The 22,459-nt window shown below is 45.1% G+C and overlaps 1 protein-coding gene across 1 annotated transcript in view; it reads right to left on the bottom strand.

Annotated features, from left to right (window-relative positions):
• Positions 1-22,459, bottom strand: part of LOC134348209 (coagulation factor VII-like) — a 106,944-nt gene that overhangs the window by 1,780 nt on the left and 82,705 nt on the right. Inside the window, exons 4-7 of the mRNA XM_063051236.1 lie at positions 15,870-15,983; positions 4,519-4,659; positions 3,657-3,772; positions 892-1,012 (exon numbers count right to left, since the gene is read on the bottom strand). Of these exons, the coding sequence (XP_062907306.1) occupies positions 892-1,012; positions 3,657-3,772; positions 4,519-4,659; positions 15,870-15,983 (492 nt within the window). The remainder of the gene's footprint in view (positions 1-891; positions 1,013-3,656; positions 3,773-4,518; positions 4,660-15,869; positions 15,984-22,459) is intronic.

Raw genomic sequence — 22,459 nt, 5'->3', positions numbered from 1 at the left:
GGGGATACGACAGGGTCTTTTAAGAGAGTTTTAGATAGGTATATGGAGCTTAGAAAAATAGAGGGCTATGGGTAACCCTAGTAATTTCTAAGGTAGGGACATGTTCGGTACAACGTTGTGGGCCGAAGAGTCTATATTGTGCTGTAGGTTTTCTATGTTTTCATGTTTCTAAGGGCAAACACAAGCCACACGTTCCTAGTGAACTTCCAATCCAGTTCCTTTGACACAATCCCAAACCACTATAGCATCCAGATTTGTGGAAAAGTTTCAGTATCAAGTATCAACAACAATCAAATTGAAATGGGAAAAAGATGGAAGGGGTGAATCGTAATGTGGTTCCACAAAAGAGCTCAGGATTTCAGTGATACCATGGTATCATTCTCAGCCTTGGATCTACTCCATGGCAGAGTTGAGAATAAAGAAACCAAAACCCAAAACTATGCTTCTAGCTGAAGACTGTCTGGGAGAGAAGGCATTAATCACTTTGAACAGTGCTGGTGAAGATAAGTAAATGTGTGCTGGACCAATGAATGTTTTGAAGATCTACTCCCATAAAGTTGGGCAGCACACAATACTGCTCCTGATTTGATGTTCCACAGTGAAAAGCCATTGCTTCACCCTCTGCATGCAAAGGAAATCCAGATTTGTATTTGATGGGGGAAGGGGTTGTTAGTACTGTAAATTTGCACTTGCAATGGAGGAGATGAGGGGAGAGATTGGTTGATGTGGGGGTTGGGGCAGATGAACAGGTGTGAGAGGAGGTGTGAGCTGGAGGAAGTAGCAACCACTCGAATGGGGTTGAAATAATAAATCAGCCATGATCGAAGCAGATCTGATGAGGCTGAATGGCTTAAATCTGCTCCTATGTCTTATGGTCTAAGAAAAACATACCTGCTACAATTTGCAGATCCTCACTCCTCTTGTCATGGGTGCAGTGAGCAGCAGTGAGAACCCACTGAGGAGCAATTAACACAGCGCCACACAAAAATTCTCCTTTATTAGTTAAAAAAATCTGTTCAAAAATACAGACCAGAATCAGATAAAGCCTTCAGCTAATCCCACTCTAGGGCTCAGATACTGTACAAAGATTTAATAGTATAAATACCCATATAAGTTGAGGGGTATAAATACAAAAAGAATGGGGTACCTACACCTGATCAAGGACTACATCAATTTATCCACACAATGAGTATATGTACAAAGATCTAGAAGTTGGAACCTTCATGTTGTGTTAGATTCTGAAAGGTAGTGATGCTTCCTCCTGTTTCAGTAAATCTGGAGATGTATGTCAGATCAAGAAAAGCAAGAGTGTCCTTTTTCACTGGTTGGAGCCAAAACCTGAGGCTAAATACCACCAGGATGCCGACCTTGTGCAATTGGATCACCAATGTCATCACTTGGAGATGCCAGTCAGTTCAGATTGGCAACAACATCTGCTCCATGATCTCCATCAGCACAGGGGCTCCACACGGCTGTGTGCTTTGCCTCTTGCTCTATACACGTATGACTGTGAGACCAAGCACAGCTCCAATGCCATATTTAAGTTTGCTGATGTCATTGGCGAAATGAATGGTAGTGACAAGTCAGCATTTAGGAGAGAGATTGAAAATCTGGCTGAGTGGCCAGACAATGACCTCACACTCAATGTCAGCAAGACCCAGGAGCTGATTATTAACTTCAGGAGGAGGAAAACAGTGATCCATGAGCCAGACCTCATCGGGGAAATCAGAGATGGAGAGGGTCAGCAATTTAAAATTCCTCAGCGTTATCATTGCAGAGGAACCGTCACGCACAGAAGTGTAATATAAAGGAAGCATGGCAGCACCTGACTTCCTCAGGAGTTTGCAAAGTTTGCTAAAACTTTGACTAACATCTATAGGTGTGTGATGGAGACTATATTGACTAGCTGCATCACAGCCTGGAATGGAAGCACCAATGTCCTTGAACGAAGAATTCTACAAAAAGTAGTGGATACAGCCCAGTCCATCACAGGTAAAGTCCTCCCCACCATTGAGCACATCTGCATGGAGTGTTGTCGCAGGAAAGCAGCATCCATCATCAGGGATTCCCACCACCCAGAACATGCTCTCCGCTCACCATCAGGAAGAAAGCACAGGAGCCTCCAGGTTCAGGAACAGTTATTATTTCTCAACTATCAGGCTATTGAACTATTGGGGATAACCTCATTCAAATTCACTCGCCTCATCACTGAGCCTATGGACTCACTTTCGAGAACTCTTCATCTCATCTACTTGATATTTATTGTTTGCTTATTTATTTATTTATTTATCTATCTATCTATCTATCTTTTGTATTTGTCTTTTTCACATTGGTTGTCAGTCTGTCCTGTTGGGTGTAGTCTTTCATTGATTTTATTATATTTCTTGGACTTACTGAGTATGCCTGCAAGAAAATGAATCTCAGGGTACATTGATAATAAATTAACTTCGAACTTTGAGGAGGAAGTCACGCGTGTAGCATGTAGATTGGCAGACCACAGTACATGTGCTTGCAACACTGTGTGTCAGACAGAGTGATCAGCAGCACTGGGGCTCCACGGGGCACTGTCTTGTCTCCCTTTCTCTTCACCATTTACACCTCAGACTTCAACTACTGCACAGAGTCTTGTCATCTTCAGAAGTTTTCGGATGACTCTGCCATAGTTGGATGCATCAGCAAGGGAGATGAGGCTGAGTACAGGGCTACAGTAGGAAACTTTGTCACATGGTGTGAGCAGGATTATCTGCACCTTAATGTGAAAAAGACTAAGGAGCTGGTGGTAGACCTGAGGAGAGCTAAGGTACCGGTGACCCCTGTTTCCATCCAGGGGGTCAGTGTGGACATAGTGGAGGATTACAAATACCTGGACAATAAACTGGACTGGTCAAAGAACACTGAGGCTGTCTACAAGAAGGGTCAGAGCCATCTCTATTTCCTGAGGAGACTGAGGTCCCTTAACATCTGCCGGACGATGCTGAGGATGTTCTACGAGTCTGTGGTGGCCAGTGCTATCATGTTTGCTGTTGTGTGCTGGGGCAGCAGGTTGAGGGTAGCAGACACCAACAGAATCAACAAACTCATTCGTAAGGCCAGTGATGTTGTGGGGATGGAACTGGACTCTCTGACGGTGGTGTCTGAAAAGAGGATGCTGTCCAAGTTGCATGCCATCTTGGACAATGTCTCCCATCCACTACATAATGTACTGGGTGGGCACAGGAGTACATTCAGCCAGAGACTCATTCCACCGAGATGCAGCACAGAGCGTCATAGGAAGTCATTCCTGCCTGTGGCCATCAAACTTTACAACTCCTCCCTTGGAGGGTCAGACACCCTGAGCCAATAGGCTGGTCCTGGACTTATTTCCTGGCATAATTTACACATTACTATTTAACTAATTATGGTTTTATTACTATTTAATTATTTATGGTGCAACTGTAACGAAAACCAATTTCCCCTGGGATCAATCAAGTATGACTATGACTATGACTGCTGAAGCTCAGTCAAGAGTAGCTGGGTCGATTGTGCAAGGGAGCAGAGGAGAAGAGATTATTTCTCGATTATTTGATACCTGCAGGCTTTACTAGCCATGCCTAGTGACGCCAGTGAATTGTCATGGGCACTGCCGTTCTGATCAGAATCTAATTATTGGCGTTTACCTGCCACGGGGATTGTCCTTTGACAGCATTTTTCCCATTCACAATTCTGGCCAAGCGGTCTGGTGCTTCAGCCACATGCTCCTTCATCCGGGGCACTTTCCCACATGGGTACGGCACTATTGAGAAAATAAATCATTTCTTTTTTTCCATTAAGTAAATGTTGTGCCAACAGATTTGTTTTGATTTGGACACTACACTTCAGGTTATCTCCAACTAAGACTTTTGATCTATGGCAGTGATAGGGTCAGATAGCAGAAAGCCAATGTGTCCACGTGTCTTGTGGATCAACTGCTCAACCAGGTGTGGCTGAGATCGCAGCTCTTACTGACATTATTCTGCTCCACACCCCAATATGGGATGGGAACTAACTCCTCCAGCTCCACCATTCACCCTCATCTGCTGCTTAACCTTCTTTCTGACAAGGGATAATACTGCCCTTTCTTTATATCTTAACCTTTCAGAATCTACCCTCCTCACACAGTCTCCTCTTTTTCAGGGTGAAGAACCTCAGCCCTGCCAATCGTTCTTCATCATTAAAGTCTTCAACTCCAACACCATTCTCCTGACACAATTATGGGGTCCTCAACTATACACAGTTTTCTAACTGACCTAACTAAGAGCCTCTCTGCTCTTGCATTTTTGCTTTGATTGCTAAAGGAATATTTTACTTTATCTTTCCTTATCTGCCTTTCCCTTTGCCATCAGCTCTCCATGGACCTACTGAAGGCTCTGTTTGTGCTCCTGATGTCTCCAAATGCTGCTATCAGCAGGTTCAAAGTTTCACCCTTCTGCACCTGCACTTTGTCACCCTGTTCTTGCCAATGTTACAGATCACTTGTCAAATAAACATGGTAGAAATGACCTGTTTTTACACACGATACTCCATCTTCTGCAAGCCTGTAGTCTTCTGTACAGCTACATTCACGAGATGAATGAGCAAAATCGTTGCAGAACTGCTGGCAATTCCCATTTTCAAAGATGCATTTAATCTTTGTGTTTTTTTCTGCAAGCAAGCAAAGTAGGTTATTTTCAGGCAATGGAGATACAAGTGACTGCAGATGTTGGATCCTGAAGCAAAATGAACAAACAACTGGAGGAACTCAAAGGGTCAGGCAGCATCTATGGAAGGAAATGAAGCGTTGATGATTCAGGTTGAGGTCCTTCACTTGGACTGCTCTTCTCCCTGGCATCCCAATAGTTAATTCCCACTGTTCTCTCCAATTAGGCCCTCACCTGACTTTCAGCCTGATCTGGGACTTACTCGGTCTGTCCAACTCCCAGTGCTGCTCTCTCATGGACAGATCAGCAATAACAAAGCTATTGGGATCAGGCAGGCAAGCAGGGCTAAGGCTCAGATTGTACCAGCTATGTTCTCAGTGAACATGCCCAAATCCTCAACCTGATCCCTCTTGTCCAAAACTAGAGGAATTTACACAGAATCACTAGTTATTTTCCCTTTAAATATCATCTCCCAAGTGTGGTCCAGAGGCTTTCAAGGTCACCAAAAAGGAGTCCAAATGGACCTTGTTCAGAAAGCTGATCTGAGTTTTATAAGAATTTTATGAGGTTTGAAATTTTACAGAGTGGAACATGACATGATAAGACCTTTAAGAATGACACAAGTAGAGATGGGAGATATCTACACATAACCATTTCGACCATAAATGGGAAAATTCTGATGGTTATGAATTTGTGAGGAATTTGAGGGACCCTAAAGTCAGCAGAAACATCGAGACTGCTAATGTGACTACTACATAGTAAATCTCTGATAATTCAAAGATTTGGCATTGCTGGACTGGCAGATTATCCACTCTACTGAATGCTCCCAACCATTTTTTGAGACAAGTCTTAAAACGTGACAGCACAGAAATAGACATTTTTTCCCATCCTCTGTGCCGAAGTATAAATCTGCCTCCTCCCATTGATTTGCATCCGGACCACAGCCCTCCAAATCGAACCCACATCCACCATATCTACTGGGAGCTTGTTCCACACTCTCACCACCTTCTGAGTGAAGAAGCTCCCCCTCATGGTCCCCTTAAACAATTCACCTTTCACCTTTAACCCATGACCTCCACTTCAAGTCTCATTCAATCTCAGTGGAAAAAGCCTACCCTATCTATACCCCTCTTAATTTTGTATATCTCCCCTCACTCTTCTATGCTTTAGGGAATAAAGGCATAACTATTCAATCTTTCCTTATAACTCAGGTCACCCAGTCCCGGAAACATCCCTGTAAATTTTCTCTCAAGACTCCAAGTTAGGCTTCAACCACGTCTTATACAACTTCAACATAACATCCTCTCTCCTGTACTCAGTACTTTGATTTATGAAGGCCGATGTTCCAAAAGCTTTCTCTATGACCCTATCTACCTGTGCCGCCACTTTTAATGAATTATGGATCTGTATTTCCAATTCCTTTTGTTTTACCACAACCATCAATACCCTACCATTCATTGTGTATGTCCTACCCTGTTTGGTCCTACTGTAGTGCAACACCTCACACTTGTCTGCCATTTTTCATCCCATTTTCCAGCTGGTCGAGATATTGCTGCAAGCTTTGATAGACTTCCTTGCTGTCACCAATCTTGGTGTCATTTGCAGATTTGCTGATCCAGTTAACTGCTTTATCATCCAGATGGTTGGTATGGATGAAAAACAACAATGGATACAGCACTGACCTCTGAGGCACACCTCTAGTCACATTCTCCAGTCAGAGAGGCAACCATCTACTACAACTCTCGGGCTTCTCCTGCGAAGCCAATGTCTAATCCAATTTACTATCTCATGGTGAATATTGAGCGACTGATTCTTCTTGACCAACTTTCTTATGTGGAACTTTGCTGAAGGCCTCGCTCAAGTTCATGCAGACAACATCTACTGCCATGCCTTAATCAAATATCCTGGTAACTTCCTTGAAAAACTGTATAAGATTGGTTAAACATGACCTACCATGCACTATACCTACATTGACTATCCAAATCAGTCCCTGTCTACCCAAATACTAATGTATCTGGTCCTTTAGAATATCTTCCAATAACTCACCCACTACTGATGTCAGTCTCACCAGCCTATAATTTTCTGATTTATACTTAGAGCCTTTATTAAACAAGCAAAGAACCTTACCTATCCTCTCCTACGGCACCTCACCCACGGCTAAGGATATTTTAAATATCTCTGCCAGGGCCCCTGCAATTTCTGCGCCAGCCTCCCATATGACCCGAGGGAACACCTTATCAAGACTTGGGGATTTATCCACCCTAAATTTCCTCCAAACAGCAAAATCTCCTCCTCCTCTCTAATCCATATACAGTTCATGACCTTACTGTTGTTTTCCCTCACTTCTTGGTCCATCTCTCGAGTAAATACAGATGCAAAATATCCATTTAAGATCTCCCCCATTTCCTTTGGCTCCACACATTGATGACCAGTCTGATCTTCCAGAGGACCAGCTTTGTCCCTTGCTAACCTTTGGCTCTTCATATATCTGTAGAAGCCCTTGGTATTCTCCTTCACCTTGTCTGCTACAGCAACCTCTTACCTCCTTTTTCCCTCCTGATTTCTTTTTTAAGTGTTCTCATGCATTTCTTATACTTCACAAGTACCGATTTGTTCCCACTTCACAAGTACCCGATTTGTTCCTACCTGCCTACGCCTGATCTATTAATTTTCCCTTTATTTACTTTGAGTAACAGCATGGAATAGGCTTTCTGGCCCTTTGAGCTGCACTGCCCAGCAATGAACAATTAATCTACCTGGTATGTCTTTAGAATGTGGAGGCAACCAGAGCACCGGGGAAAACCCACGCATTTCACAGGGTGACGTACAGACACTCCTTACAGAGGATGCTGGGATTGGACTCTGCACTCCGATGCCCTGAAATGTAATAGCATCACCCGAGTCTCTGCACTACTGTGGCTATGCACCTCCATCTTTTTCTTAACCGGGGCCTCAATATCTCTCGAAAACCAAGGTTCCCTAAAACTTTTATCCTTGCCTTTTATTCTGACAGGAACATACAAACACAATGCTCTCAAAATTGCACTTTTGAAAGTCTCCCGCTTGGTGCGTATATCCTTGCCAGAAAACAACCTGTCCCAAATCATACTTGCCAGCTCCTTTCTGATACCATCAAAACTGACCTTTCTCCAGTTTAGAATCTCAACCCAAGGACCAGAACTATCCTTCTCCATAATTATCTTGAAACTAATGGCATTACGATCACTAAATGCAAAGTGATCCTCTACACAAACTTCTGTTACCTGTCCTTTCTCATTTCCTAATGAGAGATCTAGTATCTTTTTAAACAAAATAAACTTTATTTATAATGAAGAATTATTTCTAATAATAAACTGTTTAATTCCTATTCATTCTTTACATTCATAATCAATGCTTTCTGAACTGTTCACACCTGCATTCATACAAACCAACAGGATTGCTGGCTGTCACTCATGTGGCACTCTGGGGTGGTATAATGCTACAATAATAATTGGTGGGCTTCCTCCTCAATCCGGCCACTCCCTCTCTGGTTGAGGAAGAACTCTACTCTGTGGTCCTTCCCACCGAGCCCTTATGGTGGCTGCATCAAGTTTCCGTGTGTCCCTCAGCACGAACTCCTGCAGCCTGGGAAGTGCCAGTCAGCAGCATTCCTCCACGGACATCTCGGTGTGTTAGCAGATCAACTAGTTTCAGGCAAACCAAAGAGCTGATGAACTGCCAGCAGCACTTGCTGTTTGACTCCGAGTGTGTCCCTGGGAACAACCCTAGACCTCAAGGTCTTCTATCATGCAACATGTAGTACAATAAATTCTTCAGCAAATCACATGGAATTAAGGGGAGTTTGGGGAATTTTTCTCCATTGAGTTTAAAAGGCAATATCATCAGCTGATGTTGAAACTTCAGGATATCCAATCACTCAGACTGGAATATTAAGATTTTTGCAATAGAATGGGAATCACTAAGCATTACCAAAAGCCAACAGTGCATGGAGATTGGCACCTGAACTACAATTTAGGTGCCTGCTCTCTGACCCAGTCCAGACTGAAGTAATTTTAGAAAGGTTATGGAGGATCTGAGGAACATCAGCAGTGGGAAAAGAGTAGAGCAACTGTGTTTATTCTCCCCGGAGTGCAAAAGGTTAAAATGAGATTTGAGAGGCAGGCATTCCAGATTATGAAATGTCTTTGCAGAGTAAACAGAGGAGGAACTGTTTCCATTTGCAAATGTCAATGACCAGCAGTGCATGAGCCGTTTTCCAACTGGGAGGTTAGAATGATCCAGGCTATGCTCTCTGAGAAAGCAGATGAAGGTCCCATGTTGTGCTGCAGAAGCTAGCTATTCAGCTTTCCCAAACCATACATCTCTCAAAGCAATTCCAACCACACCCCCTCCAGCTTATAACTTGCCTGTAACATCTATAACCCACTATTCTCGACCACCCACACCAGTCACAGAACAAACCTGCACACCTTTGGGACGTGGAAGAAACCAGCACATCCATGGGAAACACATAATGTCACAGGGACACAGTCAGCTCTAGAGGTCAGGATTGCATCTGAGTTTCTAGAGCTGTGACTCTATAGACAATAGACAACAGACAATGGGTGCAGGAGTAGGCCATTCTGCCCTTCGAGCCAGCACCGCCATTCACTGTGATCATGGCTGATCATCCACAATTAGTACCCCGTTCCTGCCTTCTCCCTATATCCCTTGACTCCGCTATCTTTAAGAGCTCTTACCATCTCTTCCTTGAAAGCATCCAGAGACTTCACCTCCACAGCCTTCTGGGGCACAGCAGTCCACAGATCCACCACTCTCTGGGTGAAAAAGTTTTTCCTCAACTCTGTTCTAAATGGCCTACCCCTTATTCTTAAACTGTGGCCTCTGGCTCTGGACTCACCCATCAGCGGGAACATGCTTCCTGTCTCCAGCGTGTCCAATCCCTTAATAATCTTATATGTTTCAATAAGATCCCCTCTCATCCTTCTAAATTCCAGTGTATACAAGCCCAGTCACTCCAATCTTTCAACATATGACAGTCCCACCATCCCAGGAATTAAGCTCGTGAACCTATGCTGCACTCCCTCCATAGCAAGAATGTCCTTCCTCAAATTTGGAGACCAAAACTGTACACAATATTCCAGGTGTGGTCTCACCAGGGCCCTGTACAACTGCAGAAGGACCTCTTTGCTCCTATACTCAATTCCCCTTGTCATGAAGACCAGCATGCCATTGGCTTTCTTCACTGCCTGCTGTACCTGCATGCTTACTTTCAGTGACTGATGTAGAAGGACACCTAGATCTTATTGTACTTCCCCTATTCCTAACTTGACTCCATTCAAATAGTAATCTGCCTTCCTGTTCTTGCCACCAAGGTGGATAACCGCACATTTATCCACATTAAACTGCATCTGCTATGCATCCGCCCACTCACCCAACCTGTCCAAGTCACCCTGCATTCTCATAACATCCTCCTCACATTTCACACTGCCACCCAGCTTTGTGTCATCTGCAAATCTGCTAATGTTACTTTTAATCCCTTCATCTAAATCATTAATGTATATTGTAAACAGTTTCAGTCCCAGCTGAGCCCATCACAGAAACCAGCCCCTAAGAACCCCCACCACCCTCCCCGGACATTCTCTCTTCTGCCCCCACCCCTCCCATCGAGCAGGAGGTACAGAAGCCCAAACGCACGTCCCATGTTGAGCAGTAACTTTCAAAAGAGAACGGGATTAATACCGTTCAGAACAGAAATTACAGTGCACTCGGAAAAGGCTGGAGAGGGTTAGTTAGGGATCAACCATGGGCCAAATGATTGTGCCAAACTGTATAATGCTGAAATTCTGTGAGTATTGGTCTTGTGTTGGCTAATATTCTCCAGAACCCTTACGATCAAGGAGCTGTGAAGCAATGCTGCTGTAATTCACTGGAAGGGTGAAAACTTTGTGAGGAGTGGGGTAATTCAGATCCTGACTGTCATCCCAAGCACATGGCAGGAATTGGGAGAAAGCAGATTGAGGAGAAGTGCCAGAGGTAATGGGAGCTGGTCTAGATCAATACAAGAGTTCAGATGGGAAAAGGGAATCTGTGTCCATGAGATAAGAAAACATGCTATGGACCGAGGAGTAGAGAGTGCAGGACGTACTGCACTTGGTCAGCTCCCACCTCAGAGGTTGTGGAAAATCAGGGGTTATGATGCAGGAGGTAACATTTTAGTGTGGCTAGAAAATTGGTTAACAGGAAACAGAGTTCACATACAGGCAGGCCCCAGGTTCATTAGGGTTCCATTCCTGAGAATTGTTCGTATCCGGAATAGCTCATAAATCAGAATAAACAATAGCAGTGTGTGGGAGAGAATCACAGAAACAGCTGGGATGGGAGAGTGAGCAGGCATGGGAACTCTGGCCCGGCTGACACAATGCTCCCACCTCTGCTCAGCTTGACAGACCCCAATTGCTGCAGCTCGGGGTGGGGAGAAGTGCCATGCAGACCCACTTGGAGGCAGATGAAGGCAGTCCCACCACAGTTAGCCGAGTCCGTAAATCCAGGAGAATCGGCACATGGGTCTTCCTCACTTTGGCAAAATGTGCTGCACTTATAAAACAAGTTACCTAGATTAAGGCACCAAAGGTACGGTTGCTAAATTTGCTGATGATACAAACATAGGTAAGAAAGTTAGCTGTGAAGGGAACATGAGGGAGATACAAAGGAACAGAAATAGCTGGAGTCTTTGAAACATGAACAGAATGACGAGGTGAATTTATTTTCTCTCAGATGGTTGAGGGACTTTGCAACTCTCTTCCTGAAAGCACAGAGGAAGCAGATCCTGAACATTTCTAAGGCAGAGGTAGATAGGCTCTTGATAGGTGGGTGAAAGTTTCTGGCGTTAGGTGGGAATGAAGTTAAGGTCAGATTAGCCATTGTCCTATTGAATGGCAAAGACCAAGAACATGACCCCCGGCCTGAATTTGTATGCTCTGGCTGGCTACAGTGATGTCTGTAAAAGTCACTGGGATTGAGAGAGACATGAATCGAAATGAAACACGGGATAAATGAAAGGTGGGATGGATGAGTGATAGAGACATGCAGCAGAGCATGAAGGGATGGATAGGTAGAGAGGAAATATTTGTCGGTGATGGATGGGAAGTGTGATAATTGCAATGTTGAAGGGAAGGGTGAAGCAACAAAGAAAGAACGGGATGAAGAAAGAGAGAGGTGTTTGTATGAACAAAGAAACTTAAATGGGGTTCGTCAGTAGGATTTAGACAATTAGAAGTAGATAGGCCCCATTTTCCTGCTTCCTACCCTTTACCTCTGACAACTTTACTAATCAAGAACCTGACAAGCTTCACTTTAAATATATCCAAGAGCTTGTTTGCTTTAACTCTACCCAATGACTTGACCCCCACAGTCATCTGCAGCAATAAATTCCACGGATTCACCACTGCCTGGCTAAAGAAATCCTTCCTCCTCTCTGTCTCTATTCTGAAGCTGTGCCCTTTGGTTCTAGACTCTCCCAGTATTGGAAAAGCTCTCTCCATGTCCACTCTATCTAGGTCTTTCAATATTCAGTAAGTTTCAATGAAATTCCCCCCTTACTCTTCTAAACCCCAGTGAGTACAGGCCCAGCGCCACCAGACACACCTCAAACATTAACCCTATCATCTTTTATCTATTATGACCCTATTATTGTATTTTCTGGCTTCAACAGCTTGCTTTTCATTTGGCTAAATCTTGACATGGTGTACATTGGCAGAAAGATATACACATTTAGCTAAATATGGTGAATTTTCAATCACATTTTGACTCAGACTTGCTATTACAGCCATATATCCTTCCTTGGAACATGTCTCCGCCGTCAACATACTCCAGTTGGCTTTAGGATTCGTTTTTGAGCCTCTCAATTTGGACCTTCTGAGGATCCCAGGTACTGACATTTTATTGACTCTGCCTCTCGCCGCTTCTCCCGTCAAGCTCTGAAGGCGATCCTCTTCGCCATGAGGAGGTATTTGGTGTCCCTATCCCAGACCCTTCCACACCTTCGGGACACTTTCTTCGCAGTCTGTAATGGTCCTACCCGTTACTTCATCCTCCATCGGATCCATGCCTGCAATCGCCGTTTTTTTGACCTTGTCATGTTAGGCAAGGATCGCAAGATCTTACATCTGCAGACCCCAGAGCCTGCTGGCCCCGATGCTAGCCAGCATGAGCTTCAGATTGCGGCCGCTGCCATTGATCTCGTCGGCTCCAGCAACGACCATGGACGCATTCAAAGCGATTGCACAACCACCAACTGCGACCCCAGCCTTGAACTCCAGGCCGGGTCTTTATGTGCTGCTATTGTGACTCCCGTCTCCCCTTCCCCCACCACCACTCTGCAACCCCGTCTCCTTCAGATCCCACCGTCAACTCCTGGGCCCTCAGAGGCTCCATCTTCCTCTCACCCCAACCATCCCCTCCCCATTGACACCCCCAGCCTCCCTCCCCCTCCCCCCTCTGATCCCAGCTCTCATCCGTGCCGGGTCTTTACCATCCCCTCCGACCTTCAACTGTCTGAGGTAGAACGCTCTGTCCTCAGTAAGGGCCTCACCTTTGCCCCCTTCGCCCACACCTCAGCGAGTTCCGTGTTCGCCATGACGCTGAACTGAACGCTTCTTCTGCCGGCTCCATCTTCGAGCCTACTTCTTCGGCAAGGACTCTTCCACCCCCACCGATGACCCCTTCTCCCATCTTCAACCCTCCTCCTCTTCATGGACACCCCACTCTGGTCTTCTGCCTGCTCTGGATCTCTTCATTGCTAACTGCTGACAGGACTTCACCGCACCTTGTTCCCATTCCAACCTCACCCCATCCGAACGCTATGCTCTCCACTCCCTCCACACTAATCCTAACCTTATTATAAAATCGGCTGATAAGGGGGGTTGCTGTTGTAGTCTGGTGTATTGACCTCTACCTTGCCGAGGCACAGCGACAACTCGTGAATACCTCCTCTTATTTACCCCTCGATCATGACCCCACTAAGGAGCACCAGGCCATTGTCTCCCATACCATCACCAACTTTATCCGCTCAGTCAGGGGATCTCCCATCCACTGCTACCAACCTTATAGTTCCCACACCTTGCACTTCCTGTTTCTACCTCCTACCCAAGATCCACAAACCTGCCTGTCCAGGTAGACCTATTGTCTCAGCTTGCTTCTGCCCCACCAAACTCATTTCTGCATATCTTGACACGGTTTTAGCCCCCCCTTGTTCAATCCCTTCCTACCCATATTCGTGACGCTTCTCACGCTCTTAAACTTTTTGATGATTTGAAGTTCCCTGGCCCCCATCCGCTTTATTTCCACCATGGATGTCCAGTCCCTATATACTTCAATCCCCCACCAGGAAGGTCTCAAAGCTCTCCGCTTCTTTTTGGATTCCAGACCTAACCAGTTCCCCTCTACCACCACTCTGCTCCGTCTAGCGGAATTAGTCTTTACTCTTAATAATTTCTCCTTTGGCTCCTCCCACTTTCTCCAAACTAAAGTGTAGCTATGGACACCCGTATGGGTCCTAGCTATGCCCGCCTTTTTGTTGGCTTTGTGGAACAATCGATGTTCCGAGCCTATACTGGTATCTGTCCGCCACTTTTCCTTCGCTACATCGACGACTGCATTGGCGCTGCTTCCTGCACGCATGCTGAGCTCGTTGGCTTCATTAAATTTGCCTCCAACTTTCACCCTGCCCTCAAGTTTACCTGGTCCATTTCCGATACCTCCCTCCCCTTTCTAGATCTTTCTGTCTCTATCTCTGGAGACAGCTTATCTACTGATGTCTACTATAAGCCTACGGACTCTCACAGCTACCTGGACTATTCCTCTTCCCACCCTGCCATCAACTTCCAGCAATTCATCTGCTCCGCCGCATCTGCTCTCAGGATGAGGCTTTTCATTCCAGGACGAGGGAGATGTCCTCCTTTTTTAAGGAAAGGGGCTTCCCTTCCTCCACTATCAACTCTGCTCTCAAACACATCTCCCCTATTTCACGCACATCTGCTCTCACTCCATCCTCCCGCCACTCCACTAGGAATAGGGTTCCCCTTGTCCTCACCTACCACTCCACTAGCCTCCAGGTCCAACATATAATTCTCCATAACTTCCGTCATCTCCAATGGAATCCCACCACTAAACACGTCTTTCACTTTCCCCCTCTGCTTTCCACAGGGATCGCTCCCTACGCAACCGCCCGTGTCCATTTGTCCCCCCCCCCATCCCTTCCCAGCGATCTCCCTCCCGGCACTTATCCTTGTAAGTGGAACAATTGCTACACATGCCTTTACACTTCCCCCCTCACCACCATTCAGGGCCCCAGACAGTCCTTCCAGGTGAGGCATCACTTCACCTGTGAGTCGGCTGGGGTGATATACTGCGTCCGGTGCTCCCGATGTGGCCTTCTATATATTGGCGAGACCCGACGCAGACTGGGAGATCATTTCACTGAACACCTACACTCTGTTCGCCAGAGAAAGCAGGATCTCCCAGTGGCCACACATTTTAATTCCACATCCCATTCCCATTCTGACATGTCTATCCACGGCCTCCTCTACTGTAAAGATGAAGCCGCACTCAGGTTGGAGGAACAACACCTTATGTTCCGTCTGGGTAGCCTCCAAACTGATGGCATGAAGATTGACTTCTCAAACTTCCGTTAATGCCCCACTTTCCCTTTGTACCCCATCCGTTATCTATCTATCTATTTATTTATTTATTTATTTATTCTTTTTTTCTCTCTCTCTCTCTCCTTCTTCTCTCTGTCTCTCCTTTTTCTCCCTCTGTGCCTCTCACTATACTGCTTGCCCATCCTCTGGGCTCCCCCCCCCTTTCTTTCTCCCTAGGCCTCCTGTCCCATGATCCTCTCATATCCCTTTTGCCAATCACCTGTCCAGCTCTTGGCTCCATCCCTCCCCCTCCTGGCTTCTCCTATCATTTTGGATCTCCCCTTCCCCCTCCCACGTTCAAATCTCTTACTAACTCTTCCTTCAGTTAGTCCTGACGAAGGGTCTCGGCCCAAAACGTCGACTGTACCTCTTCCTATAGATGCTGCCTCGCCTGATGCGTTCATCAGCATTTTTTATGTGTTTTACAGTGAATTTGAAGTAGGAACAGTTTTCGAACGTGAAAGAAAGCCAAGCTTGTTTTTATTTGGCTGCTTCAATAAAATATATTTCTTACCTGTTTCACAATTCCAGCCCTCAAAGTTCTCTGGACACCAGCACTGGTAACTTTTCAACTGGTCAGTGCACGTTCCGCCATTTTGGCATGGGTTTGATGCACATTGATCGCCATCTGCAGGTGACAATTGTTAAAACAAGTCTCTGGTTTCAACAAAATAACGAATCAATAGTATATGAAAATACTTGAATCACAGATATTGGGAACACAGCTTTGAAAAATTGTGATTAAATCAAAGTAGCAAAAAAGCATTTGTTATTTTTACATCTTTGTTTAATCCCATCCAGTGATTTCGGATTGCACAGAGTCTTGTTGTGTTTACCGGAACGCTCAATGGTTCCTGCAGACATTCTATTCCCACTGACAAGTCTCCATTTCCTCTGTCAGGCAAATTAAAGTAATGGTGTGTTAGAATGGGAGTTTGAGAGTTTATGTTTAGCCTGTGAGAGATTTCTTAACAACAGGACAGGAGCTGTCCTCGACTGTTCTAAGCTTTTAAAATCTTGCCCAATGGAAGAGGGTGAAGGAAAAGTAATGAGAGGGTGGAGGGTGTTCCTTGATTATGTTGGATATTTTCCTCACGTAGTGGGGGGGGGGGTGTAGACAGTCAATGGAGGCAGGCTGGTTTGAGTGATGGGCTGGGCTGCATTCACAACTCTTTAGAGTTTGGCCCTGTGAACACATGGGCTTCTGCTCACATCATAAAAGGATGGTAGGTTGATTGGCCAAAATGAATCTCCTCTGGTAGGTGAGTGGTAGAGTAGATTAAAGACATGCAGCACAGAAACAATCCTTTTGGTTCACCATGTCTGCACTCACCTTACCTCCAGAGGATCTTCAGAGACCCCATATCATAAGACCATAAAACAATAATATATAGGAGCAGAATTAGGCCATTCAGCCCATCGATCCTGCTCCACCATTCCATCGTGGCTGATCCATTTCCCCCCAATGCCATTTTCCTGCTTTCTCTCTGTAACTTTTCACACCCTGCCTAATCATGAATCTGTCAATCTCCATCTCAAATATACCCAATGACCTGGCCTCCAAAGCCACCTGTGGCAACAAATTCCACAGATTCACCACCCTCTGGCTAAAGAAATTCCTCCTCATCTCTGTTCTAAATGGACAGCCCTTTATTCTGAAGTTGTGCCCTCTGGTCCTAGACTCCCCCATTGTAGGGAACATCCTCTTCACATCCATTCTATCTAGGCATTTCAATATTCGATAGGTTTTAATAATATCTTCCCTCATTCTTTTAAATGCCAGCAAATACAGGCCCTGAGCCATTGCAGTGCCTATAAAAGGTATTCACCCGCCTTGGAAGTTTTCATGCTTTAGTGTTTTACAACACTGAATCACAGTGGATTTAATTTGCCTTTTTTGACACTAATCAACAGAAAAGATTCTTCAGTGTTAAAGAGATCTAAATTAATTACAAATATAAAACACAAAATAATTGATTACATAAGTATTCACCTCCCTTTAATATGACACACCAAATCATCACTAGTGCAGCCAAAGGGTTTTACAAGTCACATAATTAGTCAAATGAAGATGTATTTTTGGAGACCTGTGTACAGTTAAGGTGTTTCAATTGATTGTAGTGAAAATACACCCGTATCTGGAAGGTCCAACTGCTGGTGAGTCAGTACCCAGGCAAAAACTACACCAAGAAGTCAAAAGAAAACTCAAAGCAACTCTGTGAAAAGGGTATTCAAAAGCACCAGTTATGAGAAGGATACAAGAAAATTACCAAGTCACTGACTATCCCTTGGAGTACAGTTGTCAATATCGAGAAATAGAAAGAATATGGCGCAGCTGTAGATCAGTCCAGAGCAGGCCGTCATCAAAAACCGAGTAACTATGCAAGAAGGGAACAAGTGAGGGAGGCCACCAAGAGACCTATGACAACTCTGGAGGAGTTACTGGCTTCTGTGGATGAGATGAGAGAGACTGCGCATACAACAACTGTCGCCCAGGTGCCTCACCAGTTGCAGCTTAATGGGAGAGTGGCAAAGAGAAAGTTACTGATGAAAAGAACTCACATGAATTCTCAGCTAGAGCTTGCCAGAAGGCATGTGGGAGACTCTGATGTCAGCTGGAAGAAGGTTCTATGGTCTGATGAAACCAAAATTGAGCATTTTGGCCATCAGATTAAGTGCTATGTTTGGCATAAGCCAAACACTGGACATCATCAAAGCACACCACGTGAACACATCATCAAAAAATCCCTACCATGAAGAATGGTGATGGCTGCATCATGCTGTGAGGATGCTTCACTGCAGCAGGTCCTGGAAGGCTTGTGAAGGTAGAGGGTAAAATGAATGCAGCAAAATACAGGGAAATCCTGATGAAGTCTGCAAGAGAACTGTGAGTTGGGAGCAGTTTTCCAGCAAGACAAAGACCCCAAGCATAAAGCCAAAGCTACTCGAGAATGGCTTAAAAACAACAAAGTTCATGTCCAGGAGTGGCCAAGTCAGAGTCTAGACCTCAATTCAATTGAGAATTTGTGGCTGTACTTGATAAGGGCTTTTCACTCACAATCCCCATGCAATCTGACAGAGCTTGAGCAGTTTTGTAAAGAAAAATGGAGAGAAATTGGAGTGTCCAGATGTGCAAAGCTGATAGAGACCTATCTACACAGACTCAAGGCTGTAATTGCTGCCAAAGGTGCATCTACTAAATACTGACTTGAAGGGGGTGAATACTTGTGTAATCAATTATTTTGTATCTCATGTTTATAATTAATTTAGATCACTTTGACACAAAAGAGTCTTTTTCCGTTTAGCAGTATCAAAAAGAAAGCCAAGTTAAATCCATCGTAATTCAATGTTGTAAAACAATAAAACATGAAAACGTCCGGGGGGGGTGCGGTGGGGTTGGTGAATAGTTTTTGTAGGCATTGTACATGATCCCCCTATGATAAGTCTTTCATTCCCTCCTTGGAACCCCCTCCAATGTCAGCACAACTTTTCTTAAATAAGGGCCCCAAAAGTACGCATAATACTCCAAGTGAGGTCTCACTAGTGCCTTATGAAGCCTGAACTTTAATAATGATACTAAGTACTTTATTGATCCCGAGTGAGAAATTCTTTTGTTACAGCATTAACATTTAAAAACACACTTAGCAGCGTGCAGACTTAACTAATAATAAAGTACAGAATAATAATATACACAATAATAATTTCCCAATGTGCAATAATAATGTACGAAGTAATAAAACAGAGACTATTGTACTATGATGCGTGTTCTCCTGTCGCACAGAGATGAACCTGTTGTATATGCTTATTACATTCAATAGGGAAGATTTTCTGTAATGACCTTTGTGATGGCGGAGCTGAATGTCTGTTTGAAAAGGTGCTCTGCTTCTTATTCAGTAGTTCATGGAGAGGATGAGCCAGATTGTCCATAACAGATAACAGTTTGTTTAGTGACCTCCTCTCCACCACTAACTCAAAAGAGTCTGGGTTGTAGCCCAGGATGGATCCAGCCTTCTTGATGAGTTTATCTAATCTGTTGCATCACCAGCAACGATGCTGCTCCCACAACATAAAGAAGCAAAGAAGACTGCACTCGCTACAACAGACCGGTAAAAGATTTTTAACATCGTGCTGCACACATTGAAGGAGCTCAGCTTCCTTAGAAAATAGAATCTGCCCATCCTCTTCTTGTAAACAGCCTTGGTGTTGGTTTTCCTGTCAAGTCAGTTGTTGAGGTGAACACCCAAGCATCTGTATGTCACTCCTTCTCCCAGAATGTATACAGGACTCCTGACGGTCGTCTTCCTCTTAAAATCAATCACCATCTTCCTGGGTTTGGCCACATTCAGGAGCAGATAATTCCTCACATACTGCTCCACAAACTTGTCCATCGTTCCTCTGTACTTACTCCTGCCCACCTCTGATACACTCAACCACCACAGAGACATCAGAGAACTTCTGCAATTGACAGGACTCAGATTTGTACTGAAAGTCTGAGGTGTACAGTGTGAACAGAAACGGAAACAGGACAGTTCCTTGTGGGGCTCCAGTTCCACTCACCACCACCTCAGACAGAGAACTACCCAGCCATACAAACTGGGGTCTATCTGTCAGGTCGTCAGTAATCCAGCAGATAGTGGATTGGTCTACGCCCATCTTTTGCAGCTTCTCGCTCAGAAGTGGCTGAATTGTACTGAAGTCACTATAGAAATCAAAAAATGTGATTCTCACAGTGCCACCAGCATCATCCAGGTGGGAGTGAGCTCTCTTCGACAGGTAGATGATGGCATCTTCCACTCCCACATGAGGTTGGTAGGCAAACTGTAGAGGGTCCAATGAAGATCTCACCTGTGGTCCAAGGTAAGTCTGAAGCAGCCTCTCCAGCACTTTCACACAAGAGATGTGAGGACAATTGCTCTGTAGTCAGATGATGTCAGATGGAGTCACCTTCTTGGGTACAGGAACCAAGCAGGAAGACTTCCATGGCACCCGGTATCTTTTCCTGACTCAGACTCAGATTGTAAAGGTACTGGCAAACTACCAGACAGCTGGCTCGCATGGGCCTTCAGTACCCTGGGGCTGATACTGTCCAGTCTAGCAGCCTTGCCTTGATGTAGCCTCTCCAATATCTCTCATCCTGACCCGCAGTGGTTATCCCCATGGAGATAGGAAACTCAAAAGCTGGGGGGCTTGGAACAGAAGCACTCACCAGAAGGGAGAGAGGGGTGGAGGGAGAAGTCTTCAGGGGCAGGGAGGGTTATTATGTTATATTATTATTATATTATGTTCCTTGTTATTATATTCTAGTCCTCTTGAAGTAAATGCTAACACTGCAGTTGCCTTGAAATGAATGGCATTATGATCACTAGATGCAATGTGGTCCCCTATGCAAACTTCTGTCGCCTGCCTTGTCCTATTCCCTAATAGGAGATCTAGTATTGCACTCTCTCTAGTTGGGACCTTTATGTACTGACTAAGCCGGAACACCGTCCTGAACACATTTGACAAACTCTATCCCATCCAGCCCTTTTCCATCATCCCAGTCAATATGTGGAAAGTATGCCTTTTGCAACAGTCTGCGATCTCTCTACAAAATTTCCTCCTCTAAATCCACTGACTGTGGGGGCTAATCTATGACATAATACCATTAATGTGGCCATCCTTTTCTTATTCCACAGTTCCACCTATATAGCCTCAGTAGGCAAGCTCTCCAGACTGTCCTGTCTATTCACTGTCGTGACATTTTCCCTGACTAGTAATGTCACCCTTCCCTTTAATCCCTCCTGCTCTATCATGTTTAAAACAACAGAACCCCGGAAGACTGAGTGGCCAGTCCTGTCCCTCCTGCAACCAAGTCTCACTAATGGCTACAATGTCATAATTCCTCATGCTGGTCCATACCCTGAGCTCATCTGCCTTCCCTACAATACTCCATGCATTGAAAATCAGAACATTAGTCCCACTATGCTCAATTTGTCATTTCCTGACCTTGTATGTAGACTTAACTACATCTTTCCCCACAGCCACTCTGCACTTGTGTTCTGGTTCCCACCCCCCTACAACTTCAGTTTAACCCCCCCGACCCCCTCCCCATGTAGTACTAGCAAGCCTTCCCCCAAGGATACTAATCACCCTCCATTCAGACACAATCCGTCCCTTCCGTACAGATCCCACCTTCCCCGGAAGAGTACTCAATGATCCCAAAAATCTGAAGCCCTCTCTCCTACACCATCTCTTTAACCTTGTGTTAAACGGTATAATCTTCCTAGTTGTAGCCTCACTACCACATTGCACAGGTAGTAATCCTGAGATCGCAATCCTGGAGGTCCTTTCCTTTAACTTAGCACCAAACTCTGCCGAACTCACCTTGCAGGACCTCATCACCCTTCCTAACTAAGCCATTGTTACCAACCTCTGGCTCCTCAGCTTCCAGTTAAGAATACTGTGCTGTGGACCCAATCCAAGATGTCCTGGACCCTGGCAGCTGGGAGGCTACATACCATCCGGGAGTCTCATTTTCGTCCACAGGACCTCCTGTCTGTTCCCCTAACCGAGGAATCCCCTATCACTACAGCTTGTCTTTTCTCCCCACTTCCCTTCTGAGCCACAAAGCCAGGCTGAGTGCCAAAGACCTGTCTACTGTGACTTTCCTCGGCTAGGTCTTATCTGCAACAGTATCCAAAGCAGTATAGCTGTTGCTGACAGAAATGGCCACAGGCTATTCTGCACTGGCTGCCCATCCCCTTCCCCTCCTAATGGTCCACCTGTGTGCTGAATCTTGGGGGTAGCTACCTCCCTGTATGTCCCCAGTCTCCCGAATTATCCAGAATTTATCCATCTCCTGTTCTAAATCCTTAACACACCCTGGAAGAAACTGCAGCTGGAGACACTTCTTGCAGGTGAAGTCATCAGGGACACAGGACATTCTGCAGAGTCTCATTTCACTATCCTGCCCGACATTCCCAGTGCACTTACGATGCATTAAGACCATAAGCCACTAGAGCACAATTAGGCCATTTGATCCATTGAGTTTGTTCTGCTATTTAATCATGTCTGATACATTTCCCTCTCCACCCCATTCTCCAACCTCCCCGTATTCTTTCACAC

This window comes from Mobula hypostoma, chromosome 6 (genome assembly GCF_963921235.1).
Source record: "Mobula hypostoma chromosome 6, sMobHyp1.1, whole genome shotgun sequence".
In the NCBI taxonomy this organism is placed as follows: Eukaryota; Metazoa; Chordata; class Chondrichthyes; order Myliobatiformes; family Myliobatidae; genus Mobula; species Mobula hypostoma.
The sequence above is the reverse complement of the archived record's forward strand: the minus strand, read 5'-3'. Positions and strand labels throughout refer to the sequence as shown.